The 21,137-nt window shown below is 38.1% G+C and overlaps 1 protein-coding gene across 1 annotated transcript in view; it reads right to left on the bottom strand.

Moving 5' to 3' along the window:
- Positions 1 to 21,137, bottom strand: part of DNAH7 (dynein axonemal heavy chain 7) — a 158,490-nt gene that overhangs the window by 112,074 nt on the left and 25,279 nt on the right. Inside the window, exons 9-17 of the mRNA XM_087949540.1 lie at positions 15,871 to 15,990; positions 12,847 to 13,030; positions 12,217 to 12,396; positions 10,566 to 10,841; positions 7,700 to 7,827; positions 6,134 to 6,212; positions 4,345 to 4,569; positions 3,589 to 3,735; positions 1,241 to 1,926 (exon numbers count right to left, since the gene is read on the bottom strand). Of these exons, the coding sequence (XP_087805666.1) occupies positions 1,241 to 1,926; positions 3,589 to 3,735; positions 4,345 to 4,569; positions 6,134 to 6,212; positions 7,700 to 7,827; positions 10,566 to 10,841; positions 12,217 to 12,396; positions 12,847 to 13,030; positions 15,871 to 15,990 (2,025 nt within the window). The remainder of the gene's footprint in view (positions 1 to 1,240; positions 1,927 to 3,588; positions 3,736 to 4,344; positions 4,570 to 6,133; positions 6,213 to 7,699; positions 7,828 to 10,565; positions 10,842 to 12,216; positions 12,397 to 12,846; positions 13,031 to 15,870; positions 15,991 to 21,137) is intronic.

Here is a 21,137-nt window from a genome sequence, read left to right as displayed (position 1 = left end):
GGACTCAATAAGATTATGCTTTCACTCATATTACTACTGCAAAGGCCCAAACTTGGGCATGTATCAAATTCATCTTCTGAACCAAGAAGTCCCAGGTTCTATTTTCAAAATACATGATAGACATAAATAAAAGATACAACCAATTAGCACAAACCTCTATCACAATGCACCCTGAATACTGCCAAAGAACAATTGAATTATTTAAAAGAACACTGTGTATGAGCTGATCAATGTACACTCAGATCCCTAAAAGAGTTCTAAGAGCTAGCAAAAGCTGTAATAATTGCATTCCTGGAGAGATAAATAGCCCAGCAAAAAGAGGAGGAGCACAATAGTCTCCCGCTTTAGGCCAAGTCAAGTCACAGGCAAAAAGTAGAATGTGACAAGATTTAAAAAAACACACACACACAACCTCTCCCATCCTCTTGTTTATAACTTTTTGGAAGATCATAATCTTGACATGTTTTTCACCTGTGGAGATAACCAAAGTCGTATGAAATCAAAAAGTCTCTCCTGGCGAAATAAAATATATTTGCAGAATGTATTATTTTCCCTACTCCATGTGTACAACCTACAATTTTCTTCTGCTCTTCATAACCCCATGAAGAAACAAACTGCAGTGAAATGAATTTTAGGGAGAAAGCGTCAGCTCTTCAAGATAGACTAGATTAGAAAACCAAAGTAGTGTAGACCAGGGGTCCCCAAACTTGGCAACTTTAAGACTTGTGGACTTCAACTCCCAGAATTCTCCAGCCAGTACAGCATAAAGTTGCCAAGTTTGAAGACCTCTGGTGTAGACTAATGCTGTTTTTATTGTAAAGTTACAATAACAGAATCTGGCAAGTTTGAATGAACCTCTTCCCTTCCCTCTTTTATGTTTATATAAAATAGGGAGGAGCTTGTCTGAGACCATTACATTTCTGTCCCAGACTCAATTTTCTTTTATTTGACTGTTGCGTTGATAGCAGTTCTTCCTCCTGTCCCTCAGTGCCATTCCCTTTACTCTCCACAGAAATAGGAATGACCAAACATTTCTGCTCTTGCTTACAAGATTCCCACTCAACACATTAAATGACCCAACTTTTCTGCTTCCTCTGCTGAATGTTTGATCAATAACTGACATTTCCCAATACATCGGCCTCTCATATATAGTTTGATTCCCAGAGCAAAGCAATTTCACAAATAAATCAAGTTCAGATAGTGTATAATATCAAATCTCTTCGGAATTATTTTACAATACCTCATTTTTTTCTCATAAGGTTTGATAAAAGGAGATCCTCTCATGGTCTGAGTTTTGACTATGTGGTCATCCAGCAACATTTGAATGTCATCTACAGCTGATAAAATATAAGTCCCTGTTTCTCTGTAAGGAAGGAGAATAAATTCCATGCCATCCCATTCTGAAATCATTTTCACCATGGCCTTCTCAAGGGAATGTTCTTTGCTGGCTGTTTCACTAATGGTTTCAAATTTTTCTAAATATTGCTCGAGATGCATATCAATATACGAAGAGACCGTTGAATCTTCAGAAGGTTTCAGAGAGTATCCGACTATATTTGACATGGCCTCCCAATGACGATCTTGCAAACCAGGGTTGCAGATTACTTGAATCAATGGAATGTGTTCCTTAAATTCTTCCACCTTTGTCTTGATCCTTGTTGTTAGAAATAAAGCATTTGGAGAGTCGTGGAAGGTTCTTTCTAACTTATACAGTGCACGCCAAGTGTTTCCCGTATCTTGCTCAACTTGATCTGGATTCACTTTAGTGAATATTCCATCCATCCAGTTCCTATATTTGGTATTAAACTCTACTGTCATTTCATAAAGCTGAAGGTATGGTTTCAGAGTTTCTTGAATTTTTTTACGCTGAGGATACTGAGATGTCAGCCATCCGTAGGCCTCCTCTTCTGCATTAAACTGATCCACCTACAGAAATCACAAGGATTTTTATTAAGAAATAAACACACCATTGCTTTACTACAAATTTTAACCAGACAAAAGATGCCTTATGATTTTAGATCCAATTTTTCTGATTATCTTTGTAGTCCTTAAAGGCAGAAGTACTAAAGTGACATCAGTGTAACAGTCAATTTTTTGGTGATAAGACTGAAGAATGTTACAGGAAGAAGAAACATATACTAAAGGCCTTATTAATAAGTGTATTTAACAGATGAACATAGCTGGAAGGGATCTTGTAGGTCTTCTAGTCCAACTCCCCATCCAAGCAGGAGACCCAACACCATTTCTGACAAATGGCAGTCCAGTCTCTTCTTGAAAGCTTCCAGTGATGAAGCTCCCACAACTTCTGAAGGCAAGTTATTCCATTGGTTGATTGTTCTCATTGTCAGAAATTTTCTCCTAATTTCTAGGTTGAATCTCTCCTTGATCAGTTTCCATCTATTATTCCTTGTCTGGCCTTCGGGTGCTTTGGAAAATAGCTTGACCCCCTCCCCTCTATGGCAGCCCCTCAAATATTGGAGCATTGCTATCATGTCTCCCCTGGTCCTTCTCTTCTCTAAACTAGCCATGCCCAGTTCCTGCAACTGTTCATTGTATGTTTTAGCCTCCAGCCCCCTAATCACCTTGGTTGCTCTTCTCTGCACTTTTTCTAGAATCTCAAAATCTTTTTATAGTGTGGTGACCAAAACTGGATGCAGTATTATAGGTGTGATCTTACTAAGACGTTACAGAGTGGTATTAGTACCTCCCTTGATCTTGATTGTATCCCTCTGTTAAGTGTATCACACAGCAAAAATGCAAAGGATTAAAAGCATCGGGGGAAGCAATTCAATAGTAATGTTGAACAAATGATAAATGATTGCTTCACCACACTCTTCTGAGTTCATTCTGCTGTATGCCAAACTGTAACTTTCACAGATCACAGTGCTAGATAGACAGTTGTAATCAAGAGGTTATATATCTTAAGGTGCACAGGACACTACTGTGGATTAAGATAATGAGAATGCTTGGCAACAGAACCATCAACTCTAGAATCATGCTGAACTTCCATAACCAGGGTAGACCTTTTTCCATTAAAGATAACTACAAATTTTTGTGGAACTATTGTGGTTAATTTTAAGGTACTTCCAATATACTGCAAAACCCTTAAACATTCATTTAACTTTAATAAGGTTAAAGAATAATTACATAAAATGTTTTAATTGGGGTAGACAGGTTTCATCTCAACACACACAGAAATAAAATCATGATAAGCCAATTATTCACTGGAAAGTCACAGGCTTGGGATACAGAACAGCAGAGGTTCAAAAACCAACATCACTATAAAAAAAAAGTTTGGGAAAAACCCCAGAGAGCATTTGACAGCATAGACAGAATTAAGATAGCTGGACCAAGATGCTCAGTATAAAGCTACTTTTTTATGTCTGCGTAGTTAATAATAATTTCAAATGTAAACAAAGCATATACAAAGTATACACTCAATCAAATCACTGGTTAAATATTCTCTAAGATATTCAAATATCCATCTTCTGAAATCCATTTAATGAATCTGTGTTGTTCACTATGGTAACAATGTGTTCCCTCACTAAATTAAGACAAAACAATTGTAATGAAAACAGAAGGCCTTACCTTATCAGCAGCTGCATCTAACTTGGTATTCAGGGCTTGGGCTTTTTTCAAATATCTATTGACCTCTTGAATGTCACCATAAGAATAAAATTCTTCAACTTGCTTAGCATAACTCTCCAGTTCCTCCACAAATCTTTCACAGCGCATCTAAAAATATCCAAATATCCAAATACATCAATATAAACACAGATAAACTGAGGCAAACTGTTTGGTAGTACAATGGAGCATAATGTTGCAACTTTGCCACTATTTACCATTTTCACTATTGTAATCATCCATTTGACTGAAAAATAATCGGTTTAAATCTTCTCCATGGCACCAATTGATAACACAGTTTTTAAAGGATTAGGATTAAATTCTAATAGGTAATACTAAAAAACCATGCATTGCTAAGCCTCAGGCTATAATTACAGGCAAATGCTTTTCCTAACGTCGCTATTTGCATGTCAGATGTGAATACTAAATAAGCACTTCAGTGCAGATAAGGAATAACATCTGGATATACATTTTCATGTACAGCAACATTACAGAGCTTGCCTAAATATATAAATCTGTTTTGCTAGATCAAAGCAAATTCATTTTATTTCAGATATTTTGATATGCTTATGTCATATATCTATCTATTCAACATAGTAAACTCTCCATTATCACTTGTCCAGAGCCGTTAATAGCTAGCCACTATTTTTAGAGTGAGAGCTGCTGTATGCAAATTTGATTATCTCAGCAAACTATTAAAAGTAAAAAAAGAACACTAACTTTAAGTCCTTCTTGAAATTGTTCAGTTTTCTCTTTAATGATCTTTCTATGTTCTTCGAAAATCTCCCCCATCCGTCCATACCACTGAAAGACACTATTGTTTAGTCGGATATCAACTGGTGAAAAGTTTGCACATTCTATCAGGAAGGCCAGGGAATTTTTGACATCAACTAATTTTTGTTCCATTTCCAGCATGTCAACTTGTTCCACTTTCTCTATATATGCCTGTTTGGGAAAAAACATTAAACAACTGGAGTCATTTCTGAACACAGAGCAGGGTTTGCATACTAAAATTTATTAAAATTAAATCACACAAGTTCAATCTCCTTTGTATCAGATTCAGAGGTGGTATTCAGCAAGGTCTGACCAGTTCTGGAGAACCGGTGGCGGAAATTTTGAGTGGTTCAGAGACCTGACAAATACCACCTCTGTCTGGAGATTTTACAGTATCCTTCCACTGCCATGCCCACCAAGCCACGCCCACAGAACCAGTAGTAAAAAAAATTGAATCCCACCACTGATCAGATTGATATTTTATTTAGAGATAGCATTCATGAGCCTACCAGAGTTCTCACTGAATGGACTATGTCACAAGCCTATAGTTCTCAACTGATACAGTACCATTTTAATATCCAATAAACTGGCTCCTTCCTATTCCATTTATTCCATGTGAGTGGCAGCACTTCAATCTTTACTAAGCTAAACATTTAAGCAGGCCTGAAACTGGATAACATTTGAATGGGTAGCCCCAAGATAGATTGGGAAATTAAAAAATAACACCTTGCCAAACCCCTTCCCTCCTGATGGCAGAAAATTATTTGGAGATTTCTACAAAGTCACCAGAAAGTGAGCTTTATGGACTAAGACTTCACCTTATCTCTTTTAATGTACATTTTTTATATTTTAGCACAAAAGTAAACTTACTTGTTAATTGTATTAATTGTTTAATACATAAATAATTGTATTAATTGTTTAATACAAAAATAAACCTACTTGTTAAATGTATTAATTGTTTAATACATTTGTAAAACCATTTATAGTCCCCAAGGAGCTTGCTAGCTACAAAATTGCCTAGTATCTCACCCTAATCTTCAAAACAGCTATCATTACATACTTCAAAAACCTCCATTACCAATTTATAAAATATTGGATTATCTCCATGGTGTATCTTGTTCAATGAAATAGTTTTGTTTCACTGAATATTAATACGCAGACCACTTTTCAGAAGCCAGAAGTCTATAACATTTGATGGCAAAAGGCTGTGTTTAACTTTTTTTTTTTTACATAGGAGGACCAAATGAATGGGATGGTAATATCAAATAGATGGTACCATATCCCATTCTTATGTAAGATCATTTTTCCCTAGGTGACTGGTTTGGGAGCTGTATTGCTTCGTGGTTTGTTATATCTAATTTAGTTTCTGATACCCTTTTGTGTCATTCTCCACATTGTATTTAGTAGGATACCACGAAATCATTTTTAGCTACAATGGCCATACAGATCTCCATGACTTCATACATCCTGGGGCTTTTGGCTGCTTCTCCTTGCTTTAAACATTTTCCACTGCACTTGAAATAACTTGAAAGATCCTTGCTTTGTTGTGTAAAATTAGATTTTAACATAGCAGCAAAACATCCAGGCTTATTTCAGTGAAGATCAAGAAAGGCGACTTGCTCTTAATGAGTTGTTTTGTTTCCAAAGATGCTTCTGCATACTACATAAGATTTTGCTTAGAATTTAGAGAAACATTGCTTTCTATTCTCAAAAGAGTACATCTAGGAATACGTACCTTAAATTCCATTAACTCGTGTGTATTTGATGGGGTAGAAAGGGCTCTTTCTGCTATCCTCTCAAACTCATCACACAGCCTGAAATGGGAAAAGCAAACATGTCATGCACTCACATCTCACATGCATATGCAACAAACATATAGAATACAAACTGTTAGGAATTGATAGTCATCTAACAGTTGACATTTAATACTGTCTCTTTAAGGGAATGCTAAAATTGTAATTGGGTGTGGTTCCTCAAATATATAAACCATGATAGACATTTAATACTGTCTCTTTAAGGGAATGCTAAAATTGTAATTGGGTGTGGTTCCTCAAACAGCCATAAGATGGAGCCAGAAACCTGGGTTGTTAGTTCTGTTCTGTTGTTAGTTGTTAGTTGCTAGATGTTCTGATGGTCGATGTTTTTGGTTCTTGCATTTTTCCCTATTGACTGTTGCTGATCATCATTCTTCTTGGATTGCTGTGAGTCTATTTACTGAACTGTTTATGATACTGGACTTTATTATTCAGATTATCCCTGGACTGAATACTGACTGCTTTAACCGTGTATGACTTGGACTGCTTGTTGGACTTTGCTTAACGGTTTACTGGAAGTAAAACCTACATTTTACTATTCAGTGTATCTGTGTGCTGGCCGTGTGTTATTCAACATCACTCTCACTACGTCTCCCTGTGTGTACTCATTCTCCTAATGGGGAATTACCTCAACACTAACCTAAATACCTGCAGTATTATAGCACCTTGAGATTGAAAGCCTGTTACTATTGGTAAGCAGATACCAGTGTAGTATTGGTTAATGTTTTGGGACTACAAGTCAGGTGTTGGGAAAAGTCAGGTACAAATTCTCCCTTTGCCACAGAAACTCATTGAGAGATTTGGGGCAGTGACTCTTGTTCAGACCAATCTGAACAACAGGGTTGTGCTTGTGAAGATAAAAAATGAGAGGAGGGAGCGTAAAATACTGTACATCATCCTGAATTTTTAAGTAATCAAATAAAGAGACAGAAAGAACCAGTCTATGCTGCCCACTTCCTAGCATCTATTATTGATGTAAAAATGCAGTCGATAGCCTTATGGAAAACCGCAAAGAAAGAGAATGGAGCTGCCTCAATGAAAAGAAAAATAAGGACACTTAAAATAAGATGTTAGCCTATTGCTAACCTGAGCAAATGTAAACAGATCAGAAATTACACAAAGACTTGAAGAGAGTTCATTCCCTCCATGCCCACACAACAGGTTCTAGCAATTATAACTGTGCTATTTGAATGAAATACATAATAATATAATACATAATAAGATATAGACACCATCATTCTAGTGGTAGAAATAGAACATATTTAGAAGCAATGTTGCAAGCTTGTAATCGTTTCCCATGTACATGAATATCTGGACACCGTTCTGCACCCACAATACAACTCTTTCACAACAGATAGGAAATCATTCAAGAAACTGGAATATATATTCCCATCTGCAGGGATCAATTCTTGAGAACAATTTGCTGTCTGCAACCACAGCTGGGCCAGAGCTACAATTATTTGCATCCTTCCAAATAAGACATTTACCTTGTATTAAGATCTTGATGATCTTTGAACATTTTGCCAATTATTTTGGAACAAATTGAATCAGCTCGTTTTGCCAGTGATCTGATCAGCTCATCACAATGTAACTCAAACATTCCTAGGCGAATACACTAAAACACAAGCATTGATGAGAAAAGAATTGCCAGCAAAAATCAAAAATATAGTCTTTAAATATCACAAGAATCCCAAGAGATATCAAGTTTCTGTTCTGTTTTGTTCCTGGTGCCAGGTCATCGGCAGCAGTGTGTTATTAAAAACAGATGGCTGACTTCCTATTCACAGCAGTTGTGAGAGACTCTAATCACAAAAGAGATAAGAGCTATGAGGAGTTTTTCAGTTGAATCTGTTATAATGAACTGAAAGAGATGGAGGACTTTGATAATAGCCCAATACTTTGAATAAAAAGATTAAAACTCAGATCATGGATTATAAAGTGTGAAGTAGAAATGGTTCTAATTTGCTAGTCCACCCTTTTTCTTCCAATGGGCATTACTGCTAAGGAGATTGCCCAGGCCCTGATCTCAGACTGCATGGAACACTCTGCAGGAAACCTTTATATTTGTTTTATTTTGACCATGATAAATATTTCAGCAGTTATAAGCTACAAGAAAGTTGCACACAATTTGCTTTCAAAGCTTTTTTAAAAAATTAACTACCAATCACTGTTCATTTACTTCATTGGTACAATTAGGATGGGGAAAGTACAATGCAGGGAACATCTCAAACTCTTTTCATTCCCAGACTTTGGACATTCCTAAGCTATCCAAAGTACACATTAAGATTTTAAAATTTAACACTGAAAACCAAACTAAAATTATTCCTTTCAGACTGAGAGTTCAGAGATAGCTTAAAAAAGAGCCCCCACCCCCACCCCCAAGAGCAAAGGCATGGCTCCAGACCATATGACATAAAGCTGACAGGAAGGGAATATGAAGGGAAGCATCTCTTCACCACCTACATGGTTATACTATAGAATTCACTTCAAAGGGTGCAGTGATGGTAGCCAAATTTTGAAAGGGATGGATGGCAGAGCAAACTACACTATATTTAGACTAATTGTTGCCTTGAAAGCCTGTCAGGAACATCTAACCCAATGCCAGATTTGTTCTGGCCAGTTTTCTTCCATTAATTGGGGAGAAACAAATGGGGGATGAAAAGTTTCTCTACAAATTCTTGAGAGAACACTGTACTTCCCTTGCTTCACATTATGATATCTCCTTGGGTCTCTGCTCTTTGCTCTTTTTTTATGCTGTCAGCAGGATGGGGAACCACACTGAGGAAACCACGATACACGATACAGTGGATTTTTGAACTATGGGGGAGCCCTTGGGAAGCACAAGTTGTCCTTGCTGAAGGCTGGAAGACTTGTTCTTTCAAGGTGCTGTCCTGTTGTGGTTGGAAGGGAAGAACGTGCTCCCCATTTGTCATCTTTCTCTCGCCTTAGGCATGAAAGCAGCCTGGGTGGCTTTGGGCCTCTCTCAATCCACCAATTTCACTTGTTGTTATGGGGAAGATAGGAAGAGGAAGGAGTATAAGGTAAGTTTGTTGCCTTGAATTATTAATTAATAAGGTGGAAATTTTTAAAATTCTAAAAAAATTCTAAAAAAGACATGTGTGCCTCATGGCCCTCCGTACAATTATAATTTTTATATTAAATAAAGTGGGGAAATCTGTTCCATCTCATGAATATAATGTTGGAAGAAATTCTGACTGACTGTTATATGAGCTTTCAGCTCTCTAGTAAGGCTCTTCATTTATTTTATTTATTTTATAACTTGGGTCTTTAGTCATGGAATACCCTTCTCTTAGAAGGGTTTGTTTCCTTGTCTAATGAAAAAAACAGTTCTACCAAACTGATTCTTTTCCCATCTATAGTTCTACACAGGGCTTTGTCATTGTGGAGTTAACATATCCACAAAGCTGGAAAAAAATGAATAATTAGCCTGCCAACCAATAGTTACAACACAATATCCAATATTCATCCCCTGGCATAGAAGCCGATAAGCACATCTTAGACAGAACATTTATAATACCCCAAGCAAACTTCACTTCTCACTGATGAGGACATGTATTCCATACTATTGATTTAAATGCCAGTGATTAGTGACTACACATAAGATCTGGCACAAAGGACACTGGTTAGAGAGCATACTTTATCAAACATACAGGGATGAATACATTGGCTAGGCTCATACACAGGGCAAAAACATAATGTGGTTTCTTCATTTTTCGCTTAATAATACATGACCCTATTATAAGATCAAATAGAATAGAATAGAATAGAATAGAATAGAATAGAATAGAATAGAATAGAATAGAATAGAATAGAATAGAATAGAATTCTTTATTGGCCAAGTGTGATTGGACACCCAAGGAATTTGTCTTGGTGCAAATGCTCTCAGTGTACATAAAAGAAAAGATACATTCGTCAAGAGTCAAGAATCATAAGGCACAACACTTAATAATAGTCATAGGGTACAATAAGCAATCAAATCATACTAGGAAACAGTCAATATAAATCATAAGGATACAAGCGACAAAGTTACAGTCATACAGTCACAGGTGGGAGGGGAGGGGCGATAAGGAGTAATGAGAAGATTAATAGTAATAGTAGTGCAGACTTTGTAAATAGTTGGATCATGAGATCAATGTGGTTTTTTTAACCAGTCACAATGAAAAAAAATCTTAAGTAAGCATTATGTCTAAAAATAGTTCCAGCGGATTGTCAGTGATAAGGCTTTAAAGGCGATGGGTACAATAGATCATGAAATTATTATACCTGTTGTACTACATATAGTATCAAATGACACGAAATAAAAAGGTACTTGCCGTTCAGTGAATACACTACCTTTCTGGAGTGGTACTGAATGTCATCACGAATGCTTTGATACCTGGCGACTTCGGCTGTTGTTTCTTCAAATGTGTGCTCCTCTGAGAGGAACTGATCAATATCCCGCTCTGCTTGTTTGGTTATCAAATCATGGTATTTATCGTACAATTTGAGATGTTCAGTTGGTGCCTCACTCTCCTTGGCAATCTCATTCCTAATTTTCTGCTTATGTGCATCCAGAATTTCATCAAGGATGATAGGCTTCAAATTCATCGATTTGGCTTTACTTTCAGGCTTTCAAAATAATAGAATTTTATTTACTTTATTACTACTAATAAAATTAATCAGTAAATACTTAATGATGTTAGATTAGCCATGCAATCCCACACTGAACATCATGCAGCTGAGCAACTTTCCCCAACTTGGTCTTCTTTAGATGTGTTGGATTACAACTCTAGTCATCCCTGCCTACCTATCCCAGCTGATGAAGAATCATGAGAATCTTATTCATCACTTTTACAGGGCAAAAGGTTGGGGAAACCTGGACTACAGGATTCAGATAGAAACTCCAATACGCTTGCAGAGAATTCAGCCAGCCAAGTTCTTGACTGGCAACTAAGTATGGCATTAATGAAAAGAGCCAGTCATTTACAAATCTATCTGAGAAGGATTGATGCTTCCTTCACAGTACCTTATATCTATTCTATTCACAGCAATGTCCCCCAGTGTTGGCAACCTTTTTTTTTTTTTGGTATCAGTCGAAATTTATTTTTGGTACATGTTATTTCCCTGTCATTAGCAATATTGGAACAAGGGGGGAAAGGCCACTCCTGCATGGTTTATCATCCTATCTACCTTGCTATAAAACCACAGGAAATATTTTAATTCAACCCTTAAGTGAAGTATGCTAATGTTATTGTGCAAATATTCATAGTTCAAATTTATGCTTGGTTTATTATTGAGTCTTAATTTTAAAAGTAACGTGGATGTTTAATTTGTTTTTAATTATTTTTCTTAGCTGCTTGGAAGAAATAAAAAAGATACATGTGAAATATACGTAAATAAATGTACAACATGAGGGGATCCAGTATATGCCAGTGTTTCTTGACATTGGCAACTTTAAGATGAACTCTCAGAAGTCCCAGCTGGCCAACTAAACACTGATATATCTACATATAAGTAGTCCCTAACTTATCACCATTCTTTTAACTACCAAATTCTGAGAGTCTTGGAAAAAGTGACTTATGACTTGTACTCGCACTTACAATTATCATATCACCCCACCACAGTCGCATGATCACAAATTAGACAATTGGCAACTGGTTCGCATTTACAATGGTTGCAGTGTCCTGTGGTCGCATGATCATAATTTGTGACCTTCTTTAACTACTTCCAGCAAAAAAAAGCACATTGGGAAAGTTGGATTCACATAACCACCAAGTTACTCACTTAACAATCGCCCTAAAATTGTCATAAAATCAGGTCCAATTTTACTTACAACCCCAATAACTTAGAACAGAAATTCCAGTCTCAACTGTGGTCATAAATAAAGGATTCCCTGTACACAGAATTCACAAGAAGGACTTTGGGGAACTGACAGCTCCTCAGAACATACATATTTTTCAATCACCCCCATCCCCATAAATAATATCATTAGAATATTCCTTACCCACTTTGAATAAAGCTTGGTCTCCACTCTTGGAAACATATTAACAGCTTTTACCATGATTGCAAAAATATTCATAAATATGGCTTCATAGTCATTAAACTCAGGTTCAAATATAATATTTTCATCCTCAAGAATCAGTCGCATTATAAATCCAGGATGTTCAAAGGCATAGATAGATTTCTGCTCAGAGAGAATTAAATCCATTACATGGCTTGTACAGGAGAATACTTACAAATGAAACAACTCAGAACAAAACAAAATTTAAGAATGTGAGTGAGGGGGACAGTTGTTTTGGCTATGGTCACACAATGCTGACTAGCCACATAGTCCAAAAAGTGACACAGAAAGGAAATGTCTGCATAATGCATTAGTATAAGCATATCAGGCTCTTAAAGTATCAGAGATTGATTGAATGATTGACTGATTGATTGAGAACATGAATCCTACTTGGGCTACACCATTAAGTATTTTTCTGAAAAATCAACCCAAGTCCAATCTCAGAAGAATATGTATAGAAGATATACATATTTTTTTCTAAACAAAAGCTTGCTTTTAAAAAAAGCATTATTTTTTACAAGGGTCACCTGGAACAATGTGGAAAGGTCAGTAAGCTTGTCAGAAAACGCTCACCTTAGGTTGCACAATTAAATCCGTGAAGTCCTCCATTGAATTTAAAGCTAGGCTTTGCAGTTGTTGGGTCATTAAGGCTGCGGCACAGTTGAAGAAAGCCTCTAATTGGGCACTGCTGGCATTGGTAGGCACCTGCTTTCGTTTATTGCCTTGGTAATAGATATTTTGCACTTCTGGGAACCACCTAAAAGGAGAAGGGAGGATGTTTTTGCAATTTGCAGAAATGTTATCTTTCACCAAAATGTTATATAGTTTAATAACATGTCAAAGCAAAGTTTCCCAGGCATTTTAAGCCACCTCTCGTGCTTCTTCAGCATTTCTTTTGTAGTAATGTTTATTCAACCTAAATAGGGTTGGCAGTCATGATATTACAATGCACATATAAAAGGACAAACTCATAATTATACTGCCACTACCAGATCTCTTTCCTGTTTTGATCAAGTCTTTACCCCATGGACTTGGAAATACAGAGTACTTATAGAGAAATGAGGAGTTAAAATGGCTAGTTAGTCCTTCCTTAACAACCATAATTGGGAGCATCAACTCTGTCACTAAGTGCCAAGCTCTTGAAGCAAAACTTCACATGACTGTGATGGGCTTATGACCTCACTTCCCCTTTGGTCATTAAGCAAAACATCATGGCTTACCATTTTATTCCGCCTTCTTTATTAAATCTATTTATCAGAAGTCAGTTGCAAAGCACACAAATAATGATCATGGGATGCTACATTAAATGAGGCATTCGGTGAAGTGAGGGTTGCCTATATAAACATGATTGCAGCTGTCAGATGTTTGCATCATACTAAGGAGAAGGAAGAGAAGGTGTGTAACTCTCCACAAGTCCCTGATCTGAAGTATTGGCATCCCTTACTACCAATGATGCCAGCAAGGAAGGTCTGCTGGGAATTAGTTTCAACAACCTCTGAAGGATTTTATAGGTTATTGCGAGATACTTGACAGCCACAATCTGGGAAGAAATTTAAAATGAAGACTGCAGTTCAACTGGAGATGCTTGAGCTGGTGCAGCCTCCAAAAGTTGCCCTCAAATATGTTAGTGTGACAGAAGAGAGAAATTAAGCCCTTCATTTCTTCCTCCAAAAGTCAGCAACACAGCTACCCTTCAAAGTCACATGTGAGCTGGATTTTTTTCCCTTCACTCCACAACTGGCTTGTAACAGCAAAACTGCATCCACGACAGGCCTCAGAATACATAAGCCACAACTACCCACTTGCATCATTTCTTGTTCATTCTCACAATCACCAGGACAAATCCAAACCACAATTTGACTCTTGAAATGGATTGAAAGGGTTAGTATGCAGTGCACTTATATTTCTGGATTTTCCTTACAGCCCAAACCCTGCAGGTAAAAGTAGTTTAGCACAGGGGTCGCCAACCTTTTGGACCTCAGGGACTACCAAACTCATACTTTTAAATCCCGAGAACCACTAATATGAATTTTTAAAATAATATATTTAATATAAAATTTCAGTTTTTATATTAAATATAAATTTAATATTAAAATTAACTATCTATAAATATAAAAATGATTATTTAATTATGACAAAAAATATATCACAAGAAAAGCAGAGCGCCCCCCGCCCCCAATCTGGTCTCCTATCATTTCATATCTCCCACAAGTCAGAGGAAATCTCTCCCTCTTTTACCAGGTGTGACTGCTTGGAGTTGGGGGAGGGAAGGAGGGCCGGGCTGCTTCCATCACTCCCCCCACCTGCACCTTCCAAAGAGACAGAAGTGCAGATTTGGGGGGGGTCTGAGCTGAGGGGCCTCAGGGCAACTGCCGCTGGGAGAAGCAGAGGCAGAAAGGGGGCTTTGCTCTCCTTGGGGGAGAATGTCCTTGGCCGCCCCCGGGCTTCTCAGCAGGCAGCTGCCTGCAGAAGGACCACCGCTCTCAGTAATTAATTGGGGGAGGGGAGGGGGAGAAAGTGGGGGGCTCCTTTCAGATCCTGGGAGAGGATTAAGAGAGCTCAGATCTGTAGCTGAGGTAAAGCTCCAAGAGGGTGATGCGGAGGCTCTTCTAGCCTCACCTGGAGGCAGGCAAGGAAAGGGGAGAGGCTGACACCTTCACACACACCCCCCAAGAGGAGAGTTGTTTTCCTCCATCAGCCCTCCATCCACTGCTTCTGCTGCTCCTCGCCTCTCCTGCCCCGGGAGGGGAGCCAAGCACCGTTTCCTCTCTGCCCAACGGCTGCACCCTCAGCGGGAGAGAAACCCGCCCCAGAGCCTGGCGGTGGCCGATCCGCTCCTCCCAAGCATCACTTCCCCACCGCCTACCTTGCAGAGCCTGTGGGGGGGGGGGTGAGAGAGGCTCCCCCTCCAGCCAAGCTGTCGAGCGCTCTTCAAGAGAGACGAGAGAAGCAGCCGGAGTCACTCTCATCTCTCAAGAGCCCGGCTGAAGTTTCTCATGCCACTTCAGCAAGAGAGACAACAGTTTGCAGGGTGGCAATTTGACTCCGGCTGCTTCTCTATGCACTACAGATGCGGCAGGACATTCCAGCCACCATGGCCGGTCCCATATTCCAGAGCTGTAGTCATCCCGGTGGAGGAGCTGCTCCTGGATAACCAAAGAGCCAGTCCTGAAAACTAAAATTCTGGAATATGAGACTAACTTTCCCACCGTCAGCAAGCCACCCCGGGGCAGATTTCCCTCCCCCACCATTTTGGTCTTACCTTCCAGTTCCAGCTCACATGGCTCTCTACTCAGTCTTAAGGTAAGTTTTGCGCTCAGTTGAAGGGTAGGGGCTAGCAGGCCATGTGGGCAGAGCAGCCTTGTTTTCCCACGTGGCCCAGATTGATTGCTTGTGGACCACCAAAAATTTTCCACAGCCCACCAGTGGGCCAAGGCCCTCTGGTTGGCGACCACTGGTCTAGTGACTTAAAATTAGTCTTTCAGCTTTGGCAGGAAAACTGTTCAGTAAGAGCTTGAGAATATTGAGTCATAAAATTAGCTTGCTCAATCTTTCAGTCCAAGGGACATAAATCATTAAAAAGAAATTTGAACTTACTTTTTAAAAAGAGTATCCTTGGCAGCTTCCATTTGTCTTAATATCATGTTCTGGAAGAGTGAAAGTTCCATTGCGTCTGGACGAGTGCGAAATGCTGCCTTATCAATTAAGCGCAAATCTCTGTGAGAGTGACAAAAAAACAATATTGTGGTGAATATATTTTCACACTTTTTAAAAAATAAAGTTATTGAAACTTTCTATTTAATCTATTTAAATAGATGGCCACGGTCCACAGGTTCCAGTTTAATTCTCAATCAGACTAAATATTATAATTGAGCAAGGCTGGGCAGCAATTTAGATTCAATCACCAAAAAGTGCTTCAGAGAGCAAGGGAGTGCAAAATAGCATTTGCCATTTCTTCAGGCAGCCATGGTCCTTAAAGCATTGCAGACAAAAGCTATGCTTGCACACACTGAAATATTTTTTAGAGTTCACAGCTGAAGCCTAGCACATCCCTATTGTTTAATACTCTAAATACAAGCAGAAGCAATCGTACTTTAGGTCCTCTTAGCATTGTCTGATTTTTACATTTCCAATCAGTTTTGGCATTTTCAAATGATTTAGTAAAAAACCCAGAGCAACGGTTTGTGAATAGGAATTAATTTAAGATTGCAATCTTTGGCTTTGCCAAATTGTAACATGAATATTGATGAACAAAACATCATCTAGCTCGAACAATATGCTTCAGATGAACCAATTAGTGAAATAACATTTCAAAAAAATCTTTATACATCTTTTTTTTCTTCACAGCATTTCTCTATAATTGCCTTTCTTGTTTATAACATGTCTGTATTTCAAATAACTGTTTGGAGAGTGTTAATGCCAACACCTTTAAATTTGTTATGGACACAGGAAAACATCAGCCTCCAACCAATGAAATGAAATTTACTGCAGTCCATCGTGCATCTGTTTCACAGACTTTCACTAAAGAGCACAAGGTTAGGGAAAACAAGAAATGATCCACACCTAGATCTGTCTTTCTGCTTCAATATAAATTCTGACAGTGCCCCTAATGAAAAATAGGAAAAAATGTACTAAACTGAGTAAAGAAAAAATAGTTTATTTTTGGCTGTTTTTTTAACTATTTATATCTGGGCAGCATATACTGAGTTAAAACCAAATAATAAAATAAAGCTAAAAACACAAATAGCAAATGTCATGATTGTCAAAAAAAAATATCATTCCTAACTTACCATAGAACAAAACAATAAAACCAATCAACCAGCAGAGCTTACTCAACCCTCCAGTCCTAATGCCTGGGGGAACATGCATCAAGAGGTGGTGGCAATTTTCCACTAAAGAAGGTGGAAACTGCATTCTGCCCAAATTCTAAATTCTATACTGTCTTTGCTGTCAATTGTTCACAAGGTCATTGGGATATAAGTCTTGGAAGACTACAACGGTTTTTTTTGCTTTAACACTCAAATACCTTCTCAAATGTGCTTTGTGAGCCAAACCAATCATTTATCTACTTAGCCATGTGGCAACATCTTCACTGGGCGCTGCTGATGTGTTTGTTCTGTAGATGTGTGGACCAGGCCACAAGGTAAAAATGTTTCTATGCGGTGGAGGATACGGGTACTCTGAATGTGTTCACTGTCGTACCGATTTCAGCACCGATACCTTTCTCTGCAGGCACACACACACATATCCTAAGCAGCGGTCGGATTCAAAAAATTTTATTACCGATTCTATAGGTGTGGCTTGGTGGGCATGGCAGGGGAAGGATACTGCAAAATCCCCATTCCCTTACCATTCCTGGGGGAAGGTTACTGTAAAATCCCATTCCCTCCCCACCCCACTAACCTGCTTTCCAGCTCCGTTCTCCTGTGCAGGGCAACAAAAGAAGACCCAGCCGATAAGCTGGGACTGGGAGGCTGAGAATAGATGGGGGCGGGGCCAGTCAGAGGTGGTATTTGCCGGTTCTCTGAGCTACTCAAAATTTCTGCAACCAGTTCTCCAGAACTGGTCAGAACCTGCTGAATGCCACCTCTGATCCTAAGTGTTTTTTGGAAAAGAGGAGTAAAATTCTTCATAAGAAAAAGGCAATCAGGACCACAAAAATCACAAAATCCCTTTAGGGAAGCCTAAACTACCCATTCATCAAAATATTACATATAGCATTTCTTCCCTTTTTTGTTTTTTGTTTTATTTTATCATTCATAGAAATTTATATATACATGTATGGAATGTGATTCTTTTGAAGTGATATTTCTCAGAGTGCACTGAATAAAAGAAGCTTAGGGAACACATCTGAGAGTTTCAGCATTCTTAAAGAAATTAGCTATTAAAATACATTATCTTACTGGATTAGCCTACATACACATTTCAGTTTTCTAAAAAAAAACAAAAAACCCAATCTGATAGACCGTCTCTTACTTTTCTATCTCAGAAAAAAAGAGGAACAGCTCAATTAAGCTTCCCTATTAGACATTACTATCTCAGATCTTTGTAGAACAAAACTAAGCATAGTAAAATGTTTTCCCCCCACTTCTTTCCTTTTACTACAATATATACTTATTAATAAAATAATCTCAGCTGCCAGGATAAAAATACCACACTTGGAAATTGGCTCAACTGCTGATTAAAACGAATAATGGTAATGTTTCATGGCCTTTCCCAGTCAGGAAGAAAAACCTGATCACGCACAGCTCTGGAAATATTTTAAAGATAATGTTCTCTGACAACAATTAGCTCCTTCAGGGCTCTTGCTGTCAGAATGAAGCACTGCCTCCACAAAACAAGCTAAGCACATTTTGCCTGATTTGCCTTCACGCCAACAGCCCCGGGTGAACATTTTTGGCTATTAATCCGACTGTAGTTCTTTCTGAATTCTTTGTTATCATTATTGTTTGCGTACATTCAATATTAAGCCAGCTTTACATTTCATTACTGAGCACGATAGAGTGAGAGCACTCATTTGCCTGATCCCAGCATTTTGCAAGCTGAGGTCATAAATAAACTGTACTTAACAGAATAAACTAATCTTCTGCAACTAGATGCCCTCCGCTTTTGCTGGGCTACGATTTCAGTCTAACCAAACCAACATGGATGTTGTCATCTAGCTGCAGATCTAAAGGACATCAGATTGGGAAGAAAGTGAGGTCTAAGTGATCTTCAAACTGAGAACAAGGAGTGAAAGGCAAATATTTATACAATTAAACATTCAATCATTATCTATCTGCAGCACTACTACTAATCTAACATTTTGCTTTAAGTCAGTGGTCATTAGAGCATACCTGCATTAAAGCAGCTGAAACCCATTAAACTATATTTATTTAAGGAAAATACTATGAACCAAAATATTTTACATACAAGAAGCTATGTTGACATAACACACTTATCCAGGTCATGGACAGATTTAATTTGTAATGTAAACACCATGACCCAGTCAGCACTAAATGGGTTAATTTTAGCCCTAGGTGTTGCCTGAGGCTAAGTTAAACTGACCTAGTCAGTTATCTCATCCAAACATAGAACATGAACAATGATGCACCACAATCTATCTTCCTGCTGCTGATGTAGAGATGAAGTCCTATAGCAGCCCCACAAATATAGGACTATTCTAGAAATTTCCCCTTGCTGCTGCTTTTATTTTTGGCCCTCCTTCTTTACAGCTACATAGGTCAATATGAAATGCAGAAGTGATCTCTGTCCATGAGCGCCTTGACCCTAACTGAGCTTTGGGGATTTTAAAAAATATCCAAAGTAAATTAAAATGGCAGGAAATTACTGCCTTCCAATCCCATTTATGGCAATGAGAAGACCATCAAAGAAGCTATTACTCATTTGACTATGGCATCTATGACCACATCCCATTAGTATTTGCCTGGGGTAGGAACTGATGGAACGTACAATTAATAAGGTACAACCTGATGGAACTTCCTGAGTTCAAGTCCCTGTTTAGCCATGAAAGCCAGCCGGGTGATGTTGGGCTGGTCACTCTCTCTCAGCCCAATCCACCTCACAGGGTGGTTGTTGTGAGGTAAGTAGGGGAAGGAGGGTATGTTGGATATGTTTGCCACCTTGAGTTATGTATAAAAATAATAAAGATGGGATACAAATAAATAAAGCAATAAATAAAATAATAAATATTCTCCAAAACTATTGTTAAAGGAAAATCAACCCTGGAGTACTTTTATGATTAGAGGAGATACGTTCTCTCTTCCTTTCAGCTACTGACCCATTCATTCTTACATACATACATACATACATACATACATACATACATACATACATACATATATACATACATACATGCAAAACAACCCGGCTGCATTTTTATCCAGGAGATTCTAGATGTCTAATTATTCTTTTTTATTATTTGAATTTTATGAAGTTTTTTTACTATATGAAGAAATAATATCAAGCAGACTACATTGTACTTCTATACCTCTCTAAAGTAACCTTTTTTGTGTCTCAGTTGCAGCCCTATCTACTTATCAGCAACTAGAGGCCACCAGTGTAAACTTCAGCCATACATGTAGTTTTACAAAACAAAGAATCAACAGTCAATTTGAAATAAAGGAAGAAGGGAAAGAAAAAGACAAAGTGATCCCTGGGTCTCCACTGTTATATCCCCTCCTAGATCAAATGTGAATATCCAACAGTTCCTTAGTCTTGTCTTGTTTTGCCTTGTCCTGTCCTGTCTTTGCCTTTCATCTCTTCATTGTTATTGTCTCTTTCACTGCCAACTCCACATGATCTTCCATTCTTACTTCAACATTGTAGCATAACAGCAGACTTACAGAAATGGAATACAATATGTGTTGTTATTCTGGGCTACCTTCCACTCACTCTTTGCATTTCAGAAGCAGAAAAATGTAGTGCTGATATTTTTCACAGATATGTTTCTTCACTTTGTGTCAACAGCTGTAACTTTTGGACAGGACCATAACATATTTCAGAAGTCACTTCATCTTCTAGAGCATTACCATCATTTGTTACTCTCTAGGACAGGGGTTGCCAACCTTTTGGACCTCAGGGACCACCAAACTCATAATTTTAGATCCCAGGGACCACTAACTGGTTCTGTGGGTGTGGCCTAATTTGTGGGTGTGGCTTGGTGGTCATATGATGGGCTGGGCATGGCTTGTATGTAAATATTATAAATATTTATATAAATATTGATTTTTTTATAAAAAAGAGCAACTTTTACCCAAAATCAGGCAAAGCAGGCAGGCAGATTGAGTTGTTCACAGAATCACAGATACATTCAGAAATCTATCCATCTGCCATTGGCTAGCTCAGTTTGTCACATAAAATTT

The sequence above is a fragment of the Notechis scutatus genome, chromosome 1, assembly GCF_049901735.1.
Source record: "Notechis scutatus isolate UNSWTSFEM ecotype Mainland chromosome 1, rNotScu1.2, whole genome shotgun sequence".
Lineage (NCBI taxonomy): Eukaryota > Metazoa > Chordata > Lepidosauria > Squamata > Elapidae > Notechis > Notechis scutatus.
Note: the sequence above shows the minus strand (reverse complement) of the source record. Positions and strands in the feature narration are given on the sequence as shown.